We start from the raw sequence: 21,266 nt of genomic DNA on the forward strand, positions 1-21,266 counted from the left end.
TGTAACTTGTTTGTGCAGAGAGAGGAGGGTTTGCTTAATGAAAAGTGGGGTTTTATTGGATAGTGAGGGAAAACATTTATTCAAAGAAAAGCCAACCATACCCTTTTTCTATACATTAAACGCAATTCATACGTCACAGAGTATATTACAAGGGTGCTTCTTCTACCTGTCACACACCTGCTCGCCTGCCTAGTGACACAAACAAGGCATGTCGTGCTGTCAATACCAGCAGCACCCTTGGAGGTGGAAACGTTCTACTTTTTACCACCAAAGCAACTCAGAACCCTCTGGCTGGGGGGGTCCCATCCCCCCCCGCAGCTGTCTGTGAAGCCATCTGAGATGAACCCCTCCATCTTTAGTTGAGTTTAATCTTCCCAAAAGAGTCAAATAATACCAGGAAGTCAAAAAACATACAGCTGGTGTGAGAGCCCTACGCTCAGGGTGTTAAGGGAGAAAGCTTGGCCACTCCTGCCTGTTGCGTCCTCGTCTGCATGGTGCATCCTGCGCATGGTTAACAGTTTTGGCAAGGGAGGTTTGCAAGAAGCATCAGTTAAGGGAAGGACTTTCAGCTATGTGACTACAAAAGCTCCTACTTATATTACTAAAGGTTTTTGGTGATCAAACATTTTCAGTAAAAACTTTAGTACTCATTTTAGAAAACTGGGTTGCAATGCACGCTACCAAAAGGAAAAATATTTTCTTGTGGGAGAAGATAGCTGAACTTTTTGATTCTCTTGTTACTTTTACTGTCCAGCTCACTTGTGCTTTGTTGTTGTCATGGCTCGTGCAGCTCCAGTAACGCAGCTGTTGAGGCTAGATCTGTGCCGGAGGAGTTTTAACTCATGTGGAAACGATGCTCCCCTCGAGTTATGTGGGAAGAGAATTCGTACCTGTCCTGGCTATGGTAGCCACACATGTTGCATTCAAAAGGATCGCGGAACCCGTGGCAGCCCATATGGATCGTATACATCACGTGATCCAAGAAAAGGACTCGACAATGTTCGCACTTGTAAACTTTCACTTGCTCCCCATTGCTGCTGATCACTTTGAAAGCATCCTGGGAATTGTCAGTACCTGCCCTCAAGACATCATATTGCCTGTTTTCTTCTTTTATAGAGATGCCATTTCTCGCAGGGGGACCTATGTGGTTTGTCAGGTAAATTAAACCGCTGCGTTCCTCGTTATTGCTCTCTGTATCTGTTGAGTCTTGGCAGCTGTTGCTGGGGGAGGCATCTCGTTCGGAGGAGACAGATTTGGCTTTGGAAAGCAGCAACAAGTTTTCCACTGCGCTGTCCTGAGCTGTATGGTTGGAGCGAGCCTGATTGTCCCCGAGAGGTTTGTGGAGCTGATACATGGGGCTGATGACGGGCACCACCTCAGAACCACCTGGTGGTGTCTGGACAAGGGGACGCAAGGACTCTGCCCCCAGGTAACTGATGGCGTTATTAATGGCCTGGTCTATAACGTGCGTCTGCATTATCTCATTCTCCTTCTCATAGTTGGTGGTGGCATCGTATGGAAGATCGGGCAGACATTTCTCACCTGCAGTGAAAAACAGTCAGGAGTTAGAGGGTCGATTTCTACCAAATTAAGGAATTGAACATCGTGGATTAATAAAACAGCAACATGGAAGAAAAGAGTTGATCAAATCCACCTCTGAAATTCACCTGAGGTATTCATAGTTCTCTAACATAGCTGGTCAGAAAAATGGTTGGTTGGTGTGTTTTTTTTAACCTGCAAAATAATTTGAGGTCTTTGGAAAAGCAAATGGATGAAAACAGACTCTGGAAATAACTATATGGGGACTCGTGGGAGCTACAGATCGAGTGCTTCATCCTCTCTTTCTCCTTTCTAACTGGACTCCCTCATCTGCCTCCTACAGTGAGCTGAGGTATGCCTTTGTGGTTAGTGGAGACAGTGTACCAGCACTGTTACAGTGAGCCTGGCCTTCATGCTTCAGAGCATGAAGCACATTACCAATATTTTTTCCCTAAAATATTACAATTTTAGACTGGAAATTGTATGTTTTAGTTTTAGATCTTCAGTTTCTTACAAATAACCCACATTGGTAATGTGGTCATATGTCATTTCAGAGAAAAATCAACAAAAACTTAACTTTTCATATTGCTACCTCCCACCCCCTCACCTTGTTTTTTAAATAAGCCATGTTAGACACATTACCAGAAGCTACTCACGTTCCTAAAAATTTTGTGTCAAAGGTTATGATCTATAGGAGCAGCCAAGAACCATGGAAAAAAATGAAGTGCATTTGTAGTTGGAATACATTTTTCCTATGAGTTAAAAAGCCCTATATGTGCAAGATTACTTGTTACTTGTAACTTTGACTCTGATTTGGGATGCCAAAAGTAAGGGGGAACTCTTAATTTTTTTAAAATTGGGCTGCACTGATGTATCTCTAGCTGGATACCCTAGTATTGAATGCTGAGTTTCACTACAATTTCTCAAAATTCCTGGACAGACAGGACTAAGCAAAACATAGATGGTAAAAGTTAGGAGTGGGAGAAATCATTTAAATGCACAGACGCTGATTTTATGAACCTGAACAGTCTTCTCAAACAGTGTAAACCATCAATGTTATTATCAGGCTCCTAATAAATTTGTGCAAACGCTAAGGGGTAGAAAATTCCCACAGATTCCTAGGGTTTACGAATAACCCATTGTTTATAGTCCGGATAGATTTTCGAGCTCTGCAGATCTTGGGAAATTCATTGAAAGCCACAAGTATCTCTATGAGGTGCTGTCACCGTTTCCTAATCAACATGACATTTGCTGGTAGGCCTTGGAAAGTCCTAATTTATCTAAAAGAAATGCTAATAGGGGCATGGAAAATTCACCAGAAGATCTGCAAATTAATTTATCAACAATTTCCCACCCAGTTTCTACTCAAATTGACTATTCAAAGTCAGTGAAGAGCCCAGAAAAGTTCTAGCATGACACTATTGCAATGATGGGGCTAAAGTGTAGAAAGTCCTGCTGTCTACATTTCCCACAAGATACGGTTTCATACTAGTTTGTCCATGCTCTGCAAGCAGAGAAAGAAACACTCTGAGCATTGCGTAAGTTCCTATAAGGGATGTAGGGTACAGACACCTTCTAGCTGTGCTGCACAAGCTTCAACTTCCTCTTGTTTCCTTTCCCTATTATTCTGCCAATTTGAGCACCCCTCTGCTGGGGTGCAGTTTTTTTTCCAGATTTACCCACTCTAATGCTATAGTTTTCAGGCAGAGTTCGAGGCTTAAGATTCCAAATAGGCGTCATGAAAGAGTCTTGAATGATATATAGAAAACCTGTCCTAATATGAATGTATACCGTTAACTCAAGGAGGAAAAAGTGAGGTCAAAATAGTTTGTATTCCATGTGGACTCTATATCACTGAAAAGTTGGACTGGTCTTCATTATACACAAAATTTTGGGCATCCAGAAGGCATTTTAATAGCTGTTTCTTGGGTAGTATTTGCTTTATGTAGCACAACCAGTTGGTAGGTGGCCTGAGAGGATCAAGTGCTCCTAAGAAAAATTTGTTTCCAAGCAGAACTGTCTGAAACAGACTCAAACTTGAGGTAGGCAGGTATCGTTTCTGTATGTGGGCAATGCAGACAATACTTGCACTCATTCAAAATAATAGCTCATTTCTGTGGTTATTAGAGCATAAGTAAATTAAACTGCTAATGGTTTGCACTGCTTAGGGTTCTGCAGCAGCTACCTAAATAGTAAAAATGCATGCAGTGCATGGTGGGCACTTTTTTCTTTTCTTTTCTTTTCTTTTCTTTTTTTTTTGTTTTTAACCCCTTCTCTTTTCTTTGCTGCCTATTGTTTTAACATGATAAATGTGTGTCAACCTCGCCTGCAGTTCTCACTCTCTAGTTTGGATGGCCCAGTTCTGCTCCCGGGTCTAGGAGCTATGCCAGTTAGGAATAGATAGAGAATTTTACAGATAACTGGCTTAATTTGGTGAACAATCTCACTTTTGAAAGGTAATGAATTTAGCCTTAACGATGAGCAAAGCAGCAGACAGTCTCTCCCTTATGCGAAGGATGCCATTTGCTCCTTCTCCCTGGAATTCAGCACGGGGATTGGGATGACACGGTAATCTACAGGAGCAATAAACATGTTTTATTACCCAAAAGCTCTCCTGACCAGCTGGCCCAACCTTGTGTTAATCAGGAATTTACCTATTACATGAAGCAGCAGGTGAAGATTGGAAAGGAAAGGATTTGGGGGCATTTTCTTGTCAGAAAAGTTCATCCTTTTGAAGGTTAGCAAATTTCCATAAATATCTGCTGTCAGTAGGTTGTCTTCCTACACTGCACCCTGAATAACTAACTGACAGGAAACTCTGCCCTCCTAAAACTCATAGTTAAAGTGGCTGTCTTTACTGTTATTCAGGGTGAAGAGAGAAAAGGAGAATGAAAAACTAGTCCACACCCACGTATGCATCGCATATAGGATACTCGCTAGTACCTTTTAAATTTTAACACTTCTGGTCTTCCTGGTCTTCCACAGAATTAGTATTTTGCCTAATGCAATCAGTTACTAGAGTGTCTAAACGAATCAGGTTTGCCTCACATAGTTGATATATTTTTTGTAACTACCTCTACTACAACTTTGTCCTTTCATAAGCATAAGCATTTCTTATCATTGACTACCTCCTGGGATTGTTGCCTTTGGACTTGAAGACAATCTTGGAATTCCATTTCAAACCTTTTGTTGCCCCTCCTGACGTAGCTGAGAGTCCCCTTCCCTTGTCTCAGAAATACTAACTTTCCTTTCACCCTTGTGTCCTCATTGAATAAAGTACATTTGGAATTTCTGTCCCATAAACTGGTCTTTTTTTGCCTTGACTTTTGACTGAAGACCTTCTTAATGTGTGTTTTTTTCCACAGACTTCAGTTTTCTCTGATTGCCTCCTACAGACTAATATTCTAAATGAATGTGCAGAGAATTCTAGAAGAATCTAACTAGATATGAGTATATGCTGTCCTCTGATGTCCCATGTTTTTATTCATTTAAGACTAACTCTACATAGCTGACAAAATATTGTCTGTGGGTCTCACTATTACAGAACTGATCTAGCCACTGCTTGGTACAGGCTTACCAAACAGAATATAGGTGTAGCCTCCATTTTTTCATTGCTAAGACAAAAACATGCCTACTAGGTGCAAATGGGCATGAACTTTTTGCATCATTTATAGAATGTACCCAAAGATCTTTTCATTTAGGTATTATTCTCAGACCTATGTATGTTTATTTCCATTCTCATTTTGGGCTGTAAAAGTATACAGACTTTATGAAGGGGTGAAGAACATTATCCAGCCTATGCTCAACTATTCACAAATGCTTTCACAAACACTAATATGCTCAGATCTGGATGTCGTCCAAGAAATTAATAAAATAACCCTGAAAGTGTGGTCAAATGCTTTTTCAATAGGAAACTTCTATTCCTATCTTTAGGTTCTTAAGGCAACTTCAAAAGCCTGTCCAGATCTTGTAATGATCTGGTTCATAAGCATTAGAAAAAGACAGGAAAAAGACTTAAAATCGATCTCCAGATGTGGAAAATTAAACATGCAGAAATGTATGTGGGAGAAGTTTGGTTGGGTTTTTTTTTTTCCCCCAACACATTGCTGTATCTGCTTCTATAGAGATAGATATTGCTAATTTAGTAAAACAAGTAAAATCATAAAGCAAAAGTAAAAATCCTGTGAGATGTTTTTTGGGTTTTGTTTTGGTTTATTTTTTAGGAGACAGCAAACGTTTAACTCTTACCAACAAATTTCTGAGGCATAGAGCTCTTACGTTTGGCGACGTTACTTGCTAGTCTATCCAGCACGAGGGATCTTTCTGACCCTATCTTGCACAGGTCTTCAGCCATTTCACTCTGGTTAGTTTCCTCTTTTATGACTGAAATCAAATGACATCAGAAGGGTTAGGCACGCTTGTTCCATTTTAATGGAACTATTGTCTTCAGGTTATTGTTTCTCAGCTAATGACTTTTAGCTCCCAACCAGCTGGAAGGAGGAGCTCACCACTGCAGACACAGGACGATTCTGACTCCTGGTAACAAAGTCCCTCACGCTGATTAATCTATGTACATGTTCATCTTTCCCTTGTTTAGGATACGAAAATGAGATTGCAACTGCGAGGCGTCTGCCTGTATGTAACGTAAACACTCCACCCTTGTTCTACAGCCACTCGGCATTTCCATGAGTAAATTACGTCCTAACATTATACTGGACACGAAGCAGTTCATCTTTTCACCCTCCCACTGTCACTCCCACCTGTCCCTCTGCACCTCTCCCAGCGGAACCACCTGTATGATCATTGCTTCTTTAGCAGGAGCAATGGACAAACTTCTCAACTCCAGCAGTGGAAGATGTATGTGCAAGCTACACCCTCCCTTCTCCCCTTTTCCCCTAGTAAATATTGCTAAACTTCCTTGATGCAATTTTAGACTTTAAATGGCAATTTAACCTAAGTTGCTAAAGCCACATTTATAGTGGAGCACTGACTTCCGACACTCAAACGCGTTTCCCAACTTCCTGCTGCTGCTGAGACTCTGTAGGATTAGAGAGGAGCTTAGCTGTGAGGCTCTAGGAAAGGGAGACTATTTCCCTTTCACTACGTTTCACTTCAGCACTTTCCTGCAGAAACAGAAGGGATGTATGAAAATGCACTGTCAAAACAATGACTATGACAAATGTACGGAAAGGTATTTCTGACTTCCAGCATCTAAAGGAAAGGTGATACGCAGCGAGATCACAGCACAACTGGGTTTTGGTTTTTTCTTTTTTTTTTGGCGAGGGGGGTCAGAGACAGGAGAGAAAGGGGTTAATTTTACTTTTACCTGCTACTAGGATATGGATATTTTTCCTGAACTTGTGAGTTGCTATTGAAGGGAGAAGCAAAAGATGATTTTTTAGACTTTGGTTCTGCAAGCTATTTCAATTACGTGCGCCGCTCCACTACATTTTGCCTTCTGTGCCTGCTGAGAATGTTTTATCACTGGATTTATTCCTTTCAGCTATGAGACGGGTTCACAGAACCCATTTCTCTGGTACCTGGTTGTTTCTCAATAGTTGAGAACACGCCGTTCCTATGCAATGTTATTTTGGCAATATACCACTGCTATAAAAGGATGATTGCAAAAGTTTCATTGTTCCTGAAAGATGTGAAATCAGGGTCTGGTGGACAACTGGAAAAAGCAGGTGAAGTGTCCTAGACAGCAACAACCCGCAAGACCAAGCAGAAGAGTACACAACTGGTTCTTGAGTCCCTGCTGCAGCAGCACAAACCGCAGTGACAGCGACAGCGACAGCGACGAGTCTCATGGAATTATGCCCCAGCCCCATAAGGTGCTAAAGATTGTGACCAACACAAGGTATGAGCCGAACGTGGTCATGAAGATGCAGGATAGTAAAGGGCATTGATGGTATCTAGTCGTCATCAAACAAGCACACACTAGCAAGCATCTTGTGCTGGCTAAGGCTTCCAGATACCACTTTAGGAAGAGATTTACAGAGAATGTTTTAAAGCAGCCCGTTCGACAGGGAAACAAAAGATTGAGTTTTTAATTAGAAGTTGAAATGATCAAGAAACACCTGTTTAGGATATAACGTTCCATTTCTAATCAATTCAAGAGAGGGTAAGTTATGTATTCAACTTTCAAACTGCAACTTTTAAAACTGCTATACCCCCTCCCCCCCCAAACTGGCCAAATTTAACCATATACTAATTTCCAGCCTTCCCAACTGACACCCCCTGAAATTTGCCACCAACCTGATAACTACTTTTCTGTAATTTGGAGTCTGTGAACTGAAATTAAAAAAAAAAATTATCTTTCCAAATGAAAATCCACCAGTGATGGAAGAAATTGTAATTGACCCTTTTTAAACTTCATAAACTATTTCTATTGTTATTTTATATAGGCCTGGTAAGACTTCAGCACACTTCCACTCAACTCAAATGCAAAACTCCAATTAGCATCTCTAAGAGAAGAACTTCACATGGACAGTGAGATTCTAGTCCTCTAAAATAAGAATTTTGCCATTAAATTCATCAAGTTCCTAATTTCATGCTGAATCTCCTTCTTTTAAAGAAAGCAAACAAAAGTTAAAATATAAATACAATCTCATGTTCCCCTCCTTACTCCTCTTTTCTGGATCTTTCCCGTATTTAAGTACTTTCCCAATTATATTTGTTAGATTTACAAGCTGATGGAAAGCTTTTACCAGTTTAGGTCCTTTCAACTGACATTTTTTCTATGTATACAGCACAAAGTATTTTAAAAATGCTGTAAAAAACAATCCCACTGTAGCAGAATGTCAAATTAGATGTCCTAGCTGATTTTTGTACCAACTTTTTTGAGTCTGGGGGAAAAAAAAGGGCCTGAATTATGACTCTAATAGCTCCATATCACACCATGATTATAAGAACAGTGGTAGCGTAACTACTTGCTTTTCTAGCTATAATGTAGAATGCACTAAAAATCCGAGAAGGACACTCACTCATTCTCAACTGTTTCATTGTACGTTTTCATCTTTGAGTTTATAAGGGAAATAAAAAATGTAAACATGGCAAACTGGTATGTTTGCAGTGAAGCAGAATAGATTGTTTAGAATGCAAAATACTAGGAAAAAAGCAGGAAAGTTTTATTTTTAGAAACGTAAGGAATTGATTTATTAACGGAGTACTAAAATTTTTTATTTTAAGAGCGATTTTTTTGGCAGGATACAAGGTCTAAACCCAGAAGTTATTCCTTGAATATTATTTTCTAATTTGCAAAAGCACTCCTATTATATCAAATACAGATTTATATGATGTTTTCAATATATGCAAGGAAGAACTAATTCTTCCAAGCATTCAAGAATTCCCCAAGTTTTCACCCCACTGAGTTATTAGATATTCAGTCCTAAGCTAGTGTAAACTCTCCTGTCATGATTTGCTATAAACAAAGATCCATCTCTAAAACTGTATTATTTCTTATTAAAGCTTATGATTCCTTATATCCGTTTCATCCGGACATTTTTGCTTACTAAGACTTTAGTAGTAGTTCAGCTACTCATTCATGCAGATTTTCATGTTCTGTGTGCAGGCATTCAAATCCATGTGCCAGACACCAAAAAGTCAAATCCCAAGACAGAATATTGGCTTCTAAATCCTATCACCTCTTTGAGCAATAAGTATTGTTGCCTACTGTATCTTATGTTGAGCTTTTCTATTTATACAGTCTCCAGCCCCTCAATAAAATTAGAAGGGGCGCTGCTCTAATATGCTGTCTGCCAGAAGCATCTCAGCTGTATTCACTGCTATCATTATGTGCGTACACTTTACGTTATTTGATAGCATGTAAAAACATATTCAGGTTCTGTCCAGATATAAAATATTAAACAAGGCATCATTGCAAGTAGGTCAGAGAGAACCTTCCATTTTTGTCATTTGACAAACCAAATAACATATACTGACAGGATCAAAAAGGTATGCAAGAAATGTAACTTACTGGATGGGCTTAAACTCCACCACAGAAGCTGGATCTTACATTCTCTATCTAAAACTGCACATGCAAGGGGATTTTGTATGGCTATTTACTGGGATCAATCCCATATAGATCTTTAGGATCTTTGTTAAAAATCTTCCAAACCCCGATATCCATTTGCTCTATTTCTGGGCATAGCTTTAGAGTTGATGATAGTCTCCAAGAAATGGACTTTACCTTCATCATAAGACCGGTCTCTCAGAGAAGCACAACAGCTCCTCACCTCCCCCCAGTTTTCTTTTGAAGGGGAAGTTGGGAAGAAGGCTGTCAACAAATTATTAGCCTTTCTGGACTGTCTCAGTCAAACTGGCTAAATTAAATGCCTCTGCCTTCACATCCTCTTTCTTGGAAGAGTGAGATCAAAGACAGATGGCTCATCCTTGTTAGATGAGTTGGTCGCAGTGGTCAAGTAAGCCCCTTAAGCTGTGCCTGGGAAGGGCAGGAGATGTGCAATGCAGAAGATTCTGCAGCCCTACCTAGAATACTGATATTAAGTCTTTATTAAGAATACATCCACAAGAGTACTGCGATATAGGACTCCAAGCAAAAGGGAAAGGTGGTGAGATGATGTAGTCGTACTGTCTTGAGATGGTGAACTGAAATTTTCCAGGTCTTACAAGTGTTTTGCTACGTGCCTGAGTTTTACTTTGGCTTTTTGTTTGAGCTAAACAAAACGAGACAACAGCCAAATATTTATCAAATATAGAATAAATCCAGATGCAATATCATATATCTGGGGTGTGTGTGTGCCTCCCCAATGCAAAAGATGCCACAAATGGTACTACTGTTCCTTTTACACTCCTTTTTCTGCATACGTGGCAGGACAGCATTAATCCCCAAACGGACACGTTTATTACCTGAATAAAGGCTGCTTGAGATATTCATGGTTTGCAGGTAGTTATGACAGCGTTCTTTATGTTCTTCCAAAGAGCTGCGCTGCTTATAGCTGCGACCACAGTATCCACACTTATGGGGTTTGCCAACTGGAGAAAACACAATTAATTGAGAGATGCAGATGAGGTATTCAACAGCATATTAATAATGGTAAGAACAACAGGAAAAAAGCCCACTCCAAAAATAAATGCATGCTGTGGTGAACTGAAGAAAGATTTTGTCAATTTAAAAAAAACCCAAAAACTAATGGAAAACTAGTTGTATATCTTTACATCAACAGGCCAATTCTGTGGGTGCTGCAAGCTGATTTCAGATGATTCACATCAGATAAGGACTGCGACATTAAATCTTCAAAAACGGCATCTACACAAGCTAGAAACGAAGACACCTTCAAAGGTCTGAGCATAGCTGCTTTAATGCCTAGCTCCCACAGAGCCTGCCGACAGGGGAACTGGTGGTGTAGGTAGAGACACCTGCCCACGGCTGGATGTCAGCTCTGATGTAACCAGAACCAGTTCAACCCTTTTAGGACAACGTTAGATTTCACATGTTTTCTTGCCCTCTGCTTCTGGAAATTCAAGAGAAATGCCGTGACAAATTTTTTTCTGTATTACACCAATCCAGATGTAGGCAGTTCCAGGCATTTCGCAGTAACAATATGGTTTCACGGACTTCTGGACCTGAATTTTCTGTCTCAGCATGACAAAACTGTCACCTTATATGTCTTTTCATAATTTTAGATGGTTACACAGCTTAATTTCTGAATTGACCTTTAGAGTCCCTTCCAACCCAAACTATTCTATGATTCTATGATTCTATGATTCTAATTTTATTTACAAATTCTCAGATGAAAATCAGACTCAGATATCCAACTTGTTTTATAATGTATTGATGTCAATTTGCCAACTGCAGGAACTAATCAAAAATCTACAGTTTATCCATTGTGTCTTTAGCTACGGAATCCTCAGAGTTCGCCAAAAGTGTCTAGGTGTAACTTCATGTGTATATGAAAAATTATGTTTAAAATTGTGCAGCCATGAAAATCAGTAACAGTAAGGGAGAGGGAGGCAAAACAGTATTTTAAAGATGTGCTTTCCTGAATCAGACCAGGACCAAACAGGAGAAGTGGAAATTATTTTGGACATCTGGCACCAACACTAGGGATCTTATTATTTAATGTGTGTGCTGGAGAAGAATTTCCTTAGTTTTGTGCCACACAAAAATGTCACTTTGAGAGCTCCCCTTCTGCTACCCAGAACTTGGTCCCAAAGCCAACTTTTGCAAGTAAAGTTACAAGTGTCAGTTCCAGAAATGTGTTTTGCAGATCTCCTATCCAAATAACAGCTTGCATTTCCAGCTTAGCTTGGGAAACTAGATGAGACAACGCTCTGCTTTTAAAGGCACTTTAAAGATGCTAAATTGGTTTTGCTTCACAAAAGGTATGTGACTATGGCTTCTGTCAAACAACGAGAGGTTCGTGGTAATGGAAAAGCGCAGCTATTCAAAAATATTTATTCAGATCTCTATATTACTGTTGAGACAAAACACTGAAAAACGGTAGCAGAGTCCTCTTTTTTGGAAGATTATTATCTTTCTCTCTCCCACCCTCTCCCTCCTTCCCACCCTTTCTCTTTCAAAGTAATTGTAGTAACAAGGTGCAACAAATAACTGCTGCCAAATGCTGTAGGTGGTATTCACTCCTTAGGTCGAGAATGACTACCAGACTGGAGGTTTTTGAGACTTCGTGACTTAAAACCTACTGTGTTTGGACCTTATATTATCTCTACATGTGGATAAATGCCATTCAAACTCTAAAACATTCATCAGCTTTAATTCACGTTCGTAGTTCCATGAAATGGATTACACACATGAGACTTGTAAGAGGAAACCCTAATACAGAAACTTTTAATCAGCCAAGAAGTACAGGAAAAAAAACAGTTCTTCTGGTGAAGGAACATGCGTATGAGATGAGTTTAGTCATTTCTTTGCTGCTAAAACACTGCGGCCAGCTCACAGCTTGGTTAACCCCAACATGGGGCTACTCGCCTCCACAGGGTGAGAAGACCTCTCAGGCTTGGTGGCCGCCAACGCCCCTGTCTCCTCAACGGGTCCCCTGGATGGTCCCACACCTTCACTTACCCGAGTGAGTCCTCAGGTGTCCCGTGAGGGCATCCCTGCGACGGCAGGCGTAGTTACACAGGTGACACTTGAAGGGCTTTTCACCCGAGTGCAACTTTATGTGGCGCAGAAGGTTGCCCTTCTGTGTAAAGGAGGCTCCGCACTGATTGCACTGGAAAGGGCGTTCTCCTATGGGGAGAAGGAGAAAATATGTGAGAACAAAAAATCTTACGTGGTAACAAGAGAAAGATTTCAGTGAGAAAGTTGTTTTCTCACTGCTGCTCTGTGACTTCCACCGGCTGCAGGTTTGATATAACATGAGGCTTTCAGACTAAACCTGCCAGTTTCTTAATGCTTCACTGGCTGGGTCAATTTGATCTGAAAATCTAATTTTTTTTTTCTAAATCAGAATGGCACATCACAATGCAAATTCAAACTCATTTAAATAAAGTGACTGCAACATTTTGTGTTGAAGAGCCACTCTTCCTGATCAGCAGTTTTGGAATAAACCAATATCCAATTTTGCATGTTGTGGCATTTGGTGGGGTTTTTAATGTGGCTTTTTTCAAAGGGTCTTTAAAATATGCCACTGAAGCAGCAAAATAAAAAGGAAACTCATTAAAAATGCATTTCAGGATCACAAGTTCATTTCAGCGTTACATTCTTATATTTAAATGAAAGGCACTTCATTATAACAGTTATAATAACTTCTTTTCATTTACATTTTCCCTGTATTTTCCCTTTCAATTTCTTCTCCATTACCTGTCTGTCCCTAAGCAGCCAAATCAGGAAAGAGACAGAGAAAGAGAGAGAAAGAGAGAGACTAAAATCACATAAGTTAAGTGCAGAGGAAGCCCTGTACTTCCATGCCAAAGTCCCGACCCTTCTCTAGGTAAGGTATGAACGGAGGAGCTGCACAAATGGGCTCTGCTGGCCTACACTTTGGACGGACGCAGGATAAAACTTGAAGAGGCAGAGCACTGATTTGTCTGAACTGGTGCCTGTTATCAAGGAAGCGAATCAATTAGCCTTTGCAAAAATTAATACGGCTGTTGTTTGCTTTTTAGTGCTGTTTAAAATCAATATGCTCATTTATTCGCTTGGCTGTTTTTTTAAAATTTAAGATAGATGAGGCCTTGTCTAAAGTCAGTGGGAAATATAATATGTTTCCAGTTGTACCAGATAGCAGTAAAGGAAAATTTATACATGAGAGCACTCCATCAACAGGAACCACTCCTGCATGCCCGTTTCTCTGTAGCCTTCGACTAAGTCAAACCAGCCTTTGAAACTCATTTGCTGAATTCTGTTTCTCTTAGGCATAAATGTAATCTGCTCTAGTAATTATAATGCATCGACAATATTAGAAACAGCCCAGAGATGACCTGTTCTTAGTTTTTATTTTCTTTATGTAACAATAATATTGAATTTAAATTTTCAGTGCTGAAATTAAAATACAAAAAAAAACCCCCAACAAGTTAAACAATTTCTTTCTTCTCTCTTACTTAACCATCACACATTATTTTGCACATCTAGGAACAACTTGTATGTCCATATGTGCGCATATATGTGCGGCATGATCATTTTTGACTTTTGGGTAATGCAGTAGAACAGCTGAAAATCAATTAGACAGCAGCACAGTCCCAACACAAAAATCTGCAAAATCTGCAAAATCAGGGCTGGCAGCTTTAGCACTCAGCAAACAGTAAAATGAATCTACTTTATGGCAAGATATTGGCATTGGTCAAACAGCTTCAAGCAGGTCAGCATAGTCCCCGTCAAGCCAAACGAGCTCACTTTCTTTGTCCAGCAGGTAACTGTGTTCACCTAAACTATATCCGCACCTGCTTCAACTGGGGCGGCCCACAAAAATGCCAGTGTTAGCCTTACAGGATTTTGCAATGTACTTCATAAGCCATGCACAGTAGTTGTTAGGGGAAAAAGAAAACGGGTAAGAGTCTGTCTGCTTTACCTCTTAATCTTTGGGGCAGTTACTCAGCGTGGAAGGTATTTTTCAGAAATGGACTGAAACAGTAATGAAGAAGTCAGTTTGTCATGGGGGACACAAATTCAGAAGAAATGGTTAATTCTTACTAAACAGCTTTTCTAGCATTCATTTCTGTTATTTTTACTCAGAGGAGCATAAGAGGAGAAAACGAGGATCGTAAAAGTACTCCAGGAATGAAATGGAAAGCAAAGTAAGAATGAAATGTATCTCCAGCCTACAGCTCTTGCAATTACAGGGTGAAATCTTGCACTGGGTGGAGAAGACAGACGGATGGAGCATTTCAAACGAGACTGCTGCATACCAAGTATTTCTACAAAACTTACAGTGGGATCAAATGTAAGGGAACCTGCACTCATGTTGCTGTACAAGGGAAAAGACACCACCACCAAAAGACCCTGAAACAACGTGTAGCTTGGCCAGCCCTTGGTCATCCGTGCTGCAGCTACTGGGGTGGGGAACGCCTGCCTTGTGAGCCCAGCAAAGCTCCCAGCCCGGCTAGGATGGAGACGGTCGCTGATGGAAGGTTACTGGGTGTGGCGCTATCCCCCCAAAATGGGGAAGGGACAGGACAGAAGGAAAAAACACATAATGCATCTTTTGTTGAAACGGTCAGCTTTGTGTGTTATTTTGTTGCCGGTTCTGAACAGCACGTGTCTACCCTGGGCAGATTTTCACCCTATTTCACACCAATTTCACCCGGTGTGTAGCTATGTACAAATATGGGCCCAGGAGCAAAAACTGCAATGGGACCCTGAATTGAATCAACCACCATTGCAGTGATTTGCAAGCCTTAGTGGAAGCACGGGCCCTGGACTACTTATTCAGTGAAGAATAGTTATCATCTTAATTGAAATCTTTCTCATTTCTTAAACAATATAATGACAAAATCACCTAATACTCAGAGGCGTGCATAGCTCTCTTTCTTCTCTTTTTTTTTTAATGCTCATTCTTCAATGGGCATTAATTCTCTAAATAAATTTGAGACATTCAGATCCAACTAACAAGACATAACTGAACTAGCTGGTGACTTAAGTTAAAGAAGCGTACATATAAAAAGGGAATATATACCCTATATACCTATGCACACACATAAACATGCACATATATGCATATGCACACATGCACACACATAGGTGCACACTGAGCAAGCGAAGCCTGAATCTATACCCCAAGTTCTCAGCACCAGGGAGCAGGAGGGAGTTTCTCTTTCCTTTCTAGATCTCGTTTTTCCTAAACACCAAGCAAGACAGCAGCAGGCTGGAGAAAATCAACATACTGAAAGCCTTGGGGAAGGAGGGTGAGGAGAGTCGGGCATCTCCTGTGAGTGGGACTTGCTCCGCAGACGGGAGCAACAGGTAAGGCGCTAGGAAGCAGCCAGTGCTGTACAGCTGCTTGCAGACAGGAGGGGGCAGAAATATCAGGTGCTGCTCTGCGTATCTGCAGTTGGCAGGTGTATTCATTAAAAGCAATTATGCCTTTTATCAGGTTGGGCAGTCATTTTATTTTGGCACTTTAGTGTGCTAGAGTTTTGTTCACTTATCAAATATTTATTTAAGGAAACCTCACTGCATATGCAGGTTTTACATGAATTAGCAGCAAAGTAATTCATTTGCCAGTCTTACTCCTTCACCGGGCATGTATTGAAATGGGCTTCGCCGTAGTCAGTTAAATGTCTGTAATAGTATATCCCATTTCTACTTTAATTTTCACAGCGCAGCTGAAAGGAAAAGCAGTCAACACTGTTTCCCCATGACGTCCCTTTAATTTAGACTACCAGCTCCGAGCCTCCACTCCCTTGCCAGCCCCCGAAAAGCCACCTGAGCTCACCCAAAGAGGCTGCTCAGAAGAAGAGTTGAGGGCGAGGCGGGAGGGAAAGCAAAGGCTTTCTTTCCATGGAAGGACTCAGGAGCGCAACTTCACACCCTTTAGTTTTATTAAGTGTAAAAGAAGGAGGTCCTGCTGAGCGAACTGCAGCTCATGGGATGCTTCCACTGTAGGTTTTAACTATGTTCTCTGATTAAAAAGAGGGTCCCGTTGGCAAGGGGAGGGCTCTGCAAAGGGCGGAGAAGTCTCGGAGTGACAGCCCTTGTGTGGTAGTGCCCCGAGCACCCTTGGCAGGCACGTGAGTCTCTCTGCCAGGCAGGGAGTTTGGGCAGCTGGAGGTCTGTGCCAGGGAAACCCGTGAGGCGGCCCCCAGGGACGCTGCCACAGGGAACAGGCGGCCCAGTTCATCCTCCAGAGACTCAGCCTGCCGGGTACCAACCAGTGCACTAGAAACAAAGGCAGCTCTGCTCGCCGCCTCCCTAAAATCGGGTGTGTCCCCACGCAGGCCATTCAGCCCTGGTGCAAGCACTGCCTCTGACCCTCAGGGACTGGAAACAGCTCCTCCGAAGCAGCAACAGCGTACTTTTAATAAAACAGCAGCCTCCTTAAACAAGCACAAAGACTTCTACCTCTAAATGCATTTTAAGTTGCAACATTTTATTTCAACTACTACAGCATCCTCTTCAAGCCCATGGGTCTGTTTAAAAGGCCTCATGTCCAAGTCATTTTCCATATACATTTTATCAACCTTTAAAGGATCACATTAACATCCAATTAAAAAAAAAAAAAAGGAAACAGTCGACCAACAAGAACTTTATTATATCTAGGAAGTAGGCTGGAGCCTCTCTTCTGAGAACTAGTTGTGGCTTTTCCAATAAAGATAATTATCTGCTCTTCCCTGACAGAGGGATTTATCGTATTGAATTGAAGAGCACTTTGAAGTAGCCAACTATCACCAGCACTGCTTCTGAACGTGGCTAATGCACGTTACGCTAACAGATCACACCCTTCCAGAGCTGGAACAGCCACAGTTACAATGACAGACATTAGCATCGGGGGGGATGGACGACACTTGGGGTCTTTTCATGGATCCTCTCCATTAAACTCTGAAAACACTTTGCTAATCTCACTCCTTAGTAATTCTGGGGAAAGCATTTAAGCATGGTTGGGGGGATGCGGAGGAAGAAAGTATCTATGTGTTCACTAGCACGACTATTTCAGCGGAAAGTAAACATTGGACAGGTCATTCTTACCTTAAAAATATTTTAAAATTCCCTCTTATTTGAATATTCATGCAAAAATGCCAAATACTTTATTTATTTATTTTCAAAGTAACTTGTGTAGCACAACAGTACAGTTCAGTTCTTCTCCTTCAACTATGGATGATCTTAGAGTTTAGATTGGAAGCCTAAATTTTAGACAGCTTATATCAGGTAAGGTGAGACTCACCCTGGTCTTTACTTCTTCATTTGTTTCAGCCTCTTCATTTTTTGCACTCTTTGAGACTATTTAGAATTAGAAAATTGAGGCAAGAAGATTCACAGCACTGTATAATGAAAAGCCATCCCTATGGAGCACAATATCTTTACATGTCCCTTTTAGTGTCCCAGTGGAAACCGTTTAGTCCAGACTTGACCAGTGACAATACTTGTTTTTACTTCATGAAACATTTGACATAAAATTAACCCCTTTTTTACTAAGATTGCCAGTACAATTCCCTTAACATTTATTTTGCCAATCGCTTTCATAATCACTGATCCATATTGAGCTTTGTTGCATTGTTGGAAACATTAGAACTGGGTTGATTTCAGAGTTAGCCACAAATGGGTTTTTCTTCAGCAATTCTTAGAAATTTCTTAGAAATTAAACAGACTCCTTTACTTTTTTTTTTAAATTTGAGTTTTTCATGTAGCTTCAAACCAAACAAACTGCACAATTTCTAGCCCAATAGATGGACGACCATCAAGAAGAAATCTCAATTCCTGTGCTGTCCAAAATGGCGTAACAAAATAACCGAGTTCCAAATGCCCACCGATGCTGCATTATCTTACAAGAGGGAACACGTGCACGATACAGAAAATAAGTCTTAGTTCCTAAAATGTGGCCAATTCATGTCAACTAAAGGAAAAACTATGGCAGGCCTTACCAGTGTGGCTTCGTTTGTGAACCATGAGCACATTGGGACCGATGCAAATTATCCCACAGATATCACATTTTAGCTTTCCGTTAGGAAGTCGAATGCCTCCAACTCCTGACATAGCCTTGCTGCCTGGGCCATTGTGCGAGCCATTCATTTTCTCTCCCGAGGTATCAATCATTCGTAAATCCTCCGCACATTCTTCCCCATTCATTTCACAGGCACGCCCATTCTCTTCATCACTCTGAGTCTCTATTTTAATATTACCGGCTGAAAAAAACAATACAGGATGCCACTCAGTTTTGTTACAGAATAAATACGGTGGCAAAGAAACAATCACATCATAGGAGATAACTTCTAAACAGCATGTACAATATACCTAAATAACAAAAGCTACAAACACGACTACATTTCTATGGGCAATGCAATGAGTTTGTAACACATGGAGCAATGAACAGTGAATATCAGTAAGACAAATACAAGGCATCCAGGGAGCTGGGAACCCAAACCACATTACAAGTCTGTTCCTAGGTCACTTTGAGAGTTTTGCAGTTGTAGCGTTCATTTTGACAATTCAGGCCAATTGGAATGAAACTTTAAATGAATCCACTTCACATGGATTTGTCCAAAACAATTGTGAAAGTAACTCATCAAAGACAATGGATGAAAATGAACTGAAAATGCAACATTCTCCACTTGGCAGGAAGATCCCGAGGGTTTTACTGAATCCAAATATTAGGTTTGCAATTCTATGGGGTAAGCAAGGACAACGGGAAAGCAAAGAGTACAAACACTGATAAAGAAACCAGGGTGGGAAAGGATGGAAGGAAGAATTTAAAAGCAAGAACTATCGTTATAGGAAATTATAGGAATCATAATTGTGGTTTTAGGACAGCAGGATTAGGATCGCTGAGTAAGAGGAGAGGATCTCTACAGCCATGAGCTACTATTAAAAAACAGTCAAATCAACAAAGGTGGGTGGGAGAACTGTTTTACTTTATTGGATAAGTCCTTTGTGTTATAATTCCATAAATTACAATCGCTTGCAACTAGAAGAATAATTCAGGTATAAATCTGGCATAGCCTCACTACATGTGATAACATGTGTTGGTAAATTTGATCTAATATGAACACAGCAAGCCTAAATGTTATGGAAAAAGGCCAAGATTCAGATCAGTTAACGCCAGCATTCATTCCTCTTCTCTCCATAGGACTGTATGATGTTTGTGTAAAATAAAACATCTTTACAGTTATTTCCCTCTTTTCTAATCTGATGATTTTGGTGAAAAAATAGTTCTTCATTAGGCTGAAAAAGACCATTTCATTGCCCCAAATCTTACTTTCCTTTCAGTGAAAAACCCCTTCCTTCACCCCATCCCACCCCAAAAAGGAAAACATTTATTTTAGTGGCCAGCTGAGTACACAAGGGGTCTGTTTCACCCAATAAAGACCAGGTCTTTTCCTTTTGTGGAACAGTAGTTTCACGGTAGCCTTATTCATAAGTGGTGGTGTAGCAATGACATAATTAATCGCTGGGCAATAATTACCTCAAGAGATGAAAGACCTTGACATTCATTTGAAATTGAAAGGTTTGACAAACTCTGCTCTACTACACCCTGCAACCTCCCAGGTGTCCCAGGGGGATTGCATGGGTGTGACTGACAGGAGTATCTGACTCAAAATCCTACTGGGAAACACGTTGAGCGTAAAGTGTCCACATTTCTGAACGCTGCTTGACTGGACACCTTTTATAAAGTCTACCAGTCTAGGTGTTTTAATGATTTTTCAAATACTGCATTTTTAATAGAAATCATATGCAAGACAGAATGAGTGCACACCATAAACAGCAGTTTTTCCTTTAAAATGTATGCCTTAAAAAGGGGAATAATTTAGAGATATGGAAAAAAAAAATCAATGACCAAACAGTGATTTACAAAGATCGTAGGACTGGCTAAACAGAAGTGATCTACATTATTCTGCAAATTTAGTGGACTACAACCCCGTACTGCTGTTTTCACCATGGCGAACGGAAGCAATAGAACTATTTGGCTTGAGCACATGATAGATTTTCCATAATTCACACACCAATTTTTTTTCTCTTAATCATAAGAATAATAATTTGAATGTAAATATATTTATACAAAACAATTACAGGCTCCTTGCCTGCCAGGGATTTGGAGAAGGTGGCTTTTGAAGTAGGCTTTATGTTAAGTTAAAACAAAATACATGTGAACGAAGCAAAAAGATCAGACTACTTAAGCCCTTTGGTAGCATATGCAGACAAATGTACATTACTGAGAAGTGAAATGACACAAACAAAAATCATAAAAGTAGGAACTAGGTGGAAATGCTCTGTTGTGAGCTGAGTTTGCAGTATACTTACGGGAAAAAGATTTGGGAATTATTGCATGAAAGTCCCTAAAGCCTTCTGCCCCGTATGCAGCTGCAATAAAGAAGGCAAACAGGATGCTGGTTTGTGGTACTGCTAGCAGTAAATGTAAAAGAAGATGGCATTATTGCTATAAGAGGAATACCTAGGAGAAAGAGAACTATCATCACAGAAGCAACACAAGCAGCTTAGGATGAAGCAGGAACAGCAGCAGGACAGTTGGCAGGGGAATCCTGACCTGCCCAAAACAATTTCCATTTGTAAAAATGCCCTTTTCTTCCAAAGCATCCAACAAGTTTTATCACGTTTTCTAAATGCATAACCTCTCCTGGGTATTCCCTTTGCT

The 21,266-nt window shown here is 40.5% G+C and overlaps 1 protein-coding gene across 13 annotated transcripts in view; it reads right to left on the bottom strand.

Annotated features, from left to right (window-relative positions):
- Positions 1–275: 275 nt before the first annotated feature.
- Positions 276–21,266, bottom strand: part of IKZF1 (IKAROS family zinc finger 1 (Ikaros)) — a 55,497-nt gene continuing 34,506 nt past the window's right edge. The window contains exons 3-7 of one of the 13 annotated variants that reach the window (XM_009330454.1): positions 18,541–18,801; positions 12,587–12,754; positions 10,411–10,536; positions 5,788–5,922; positions 276–1,542 (exon numbers count right to left, since the gene is read on the bottom strand). In XM_009330454.1, coding sequence (XP_009328729.1) covers positions 836–1,542; positions 5,788–5,922; positions 10,411–10,536; positions 12,587–12,754; positions 18,541–18,801 — 1,397 coding nt within the window. In that variant the 3' untranslated portion in view covers positions 276–835. Of the gene's footprint in view, positions 1,543–5,787; positions 5,923–10,410; positions 10,537–12,336; positions 12,338–12,586; positions 12,755–18,540; positions 18,802–20,914; positions 20,975–21,266 lie in introns of all 13 variants that reach the window. The other 12 variants (XM_009330460.1, XM_009330456.1, XM_009330455.1 and 9 more) reach the window with 12 other exon arrangements.

Source organism: Pygoscelis adeliae, unplaced genomic scaffold, assembly GCF_000699105.1.
Source record: "Pygoscelis adeliae isolate BGI_AS28 unplaced genomic scaffold, ASM69910v1 Scaffold78, whole genome shotgun sequence".
Taxonomy (NCBI): Eukaryota; Metazoa; Chordata; class Aves; order Sphenisciformes; family Spheniscidae; genus Pygoscelis; species Pygoscelis adeliae.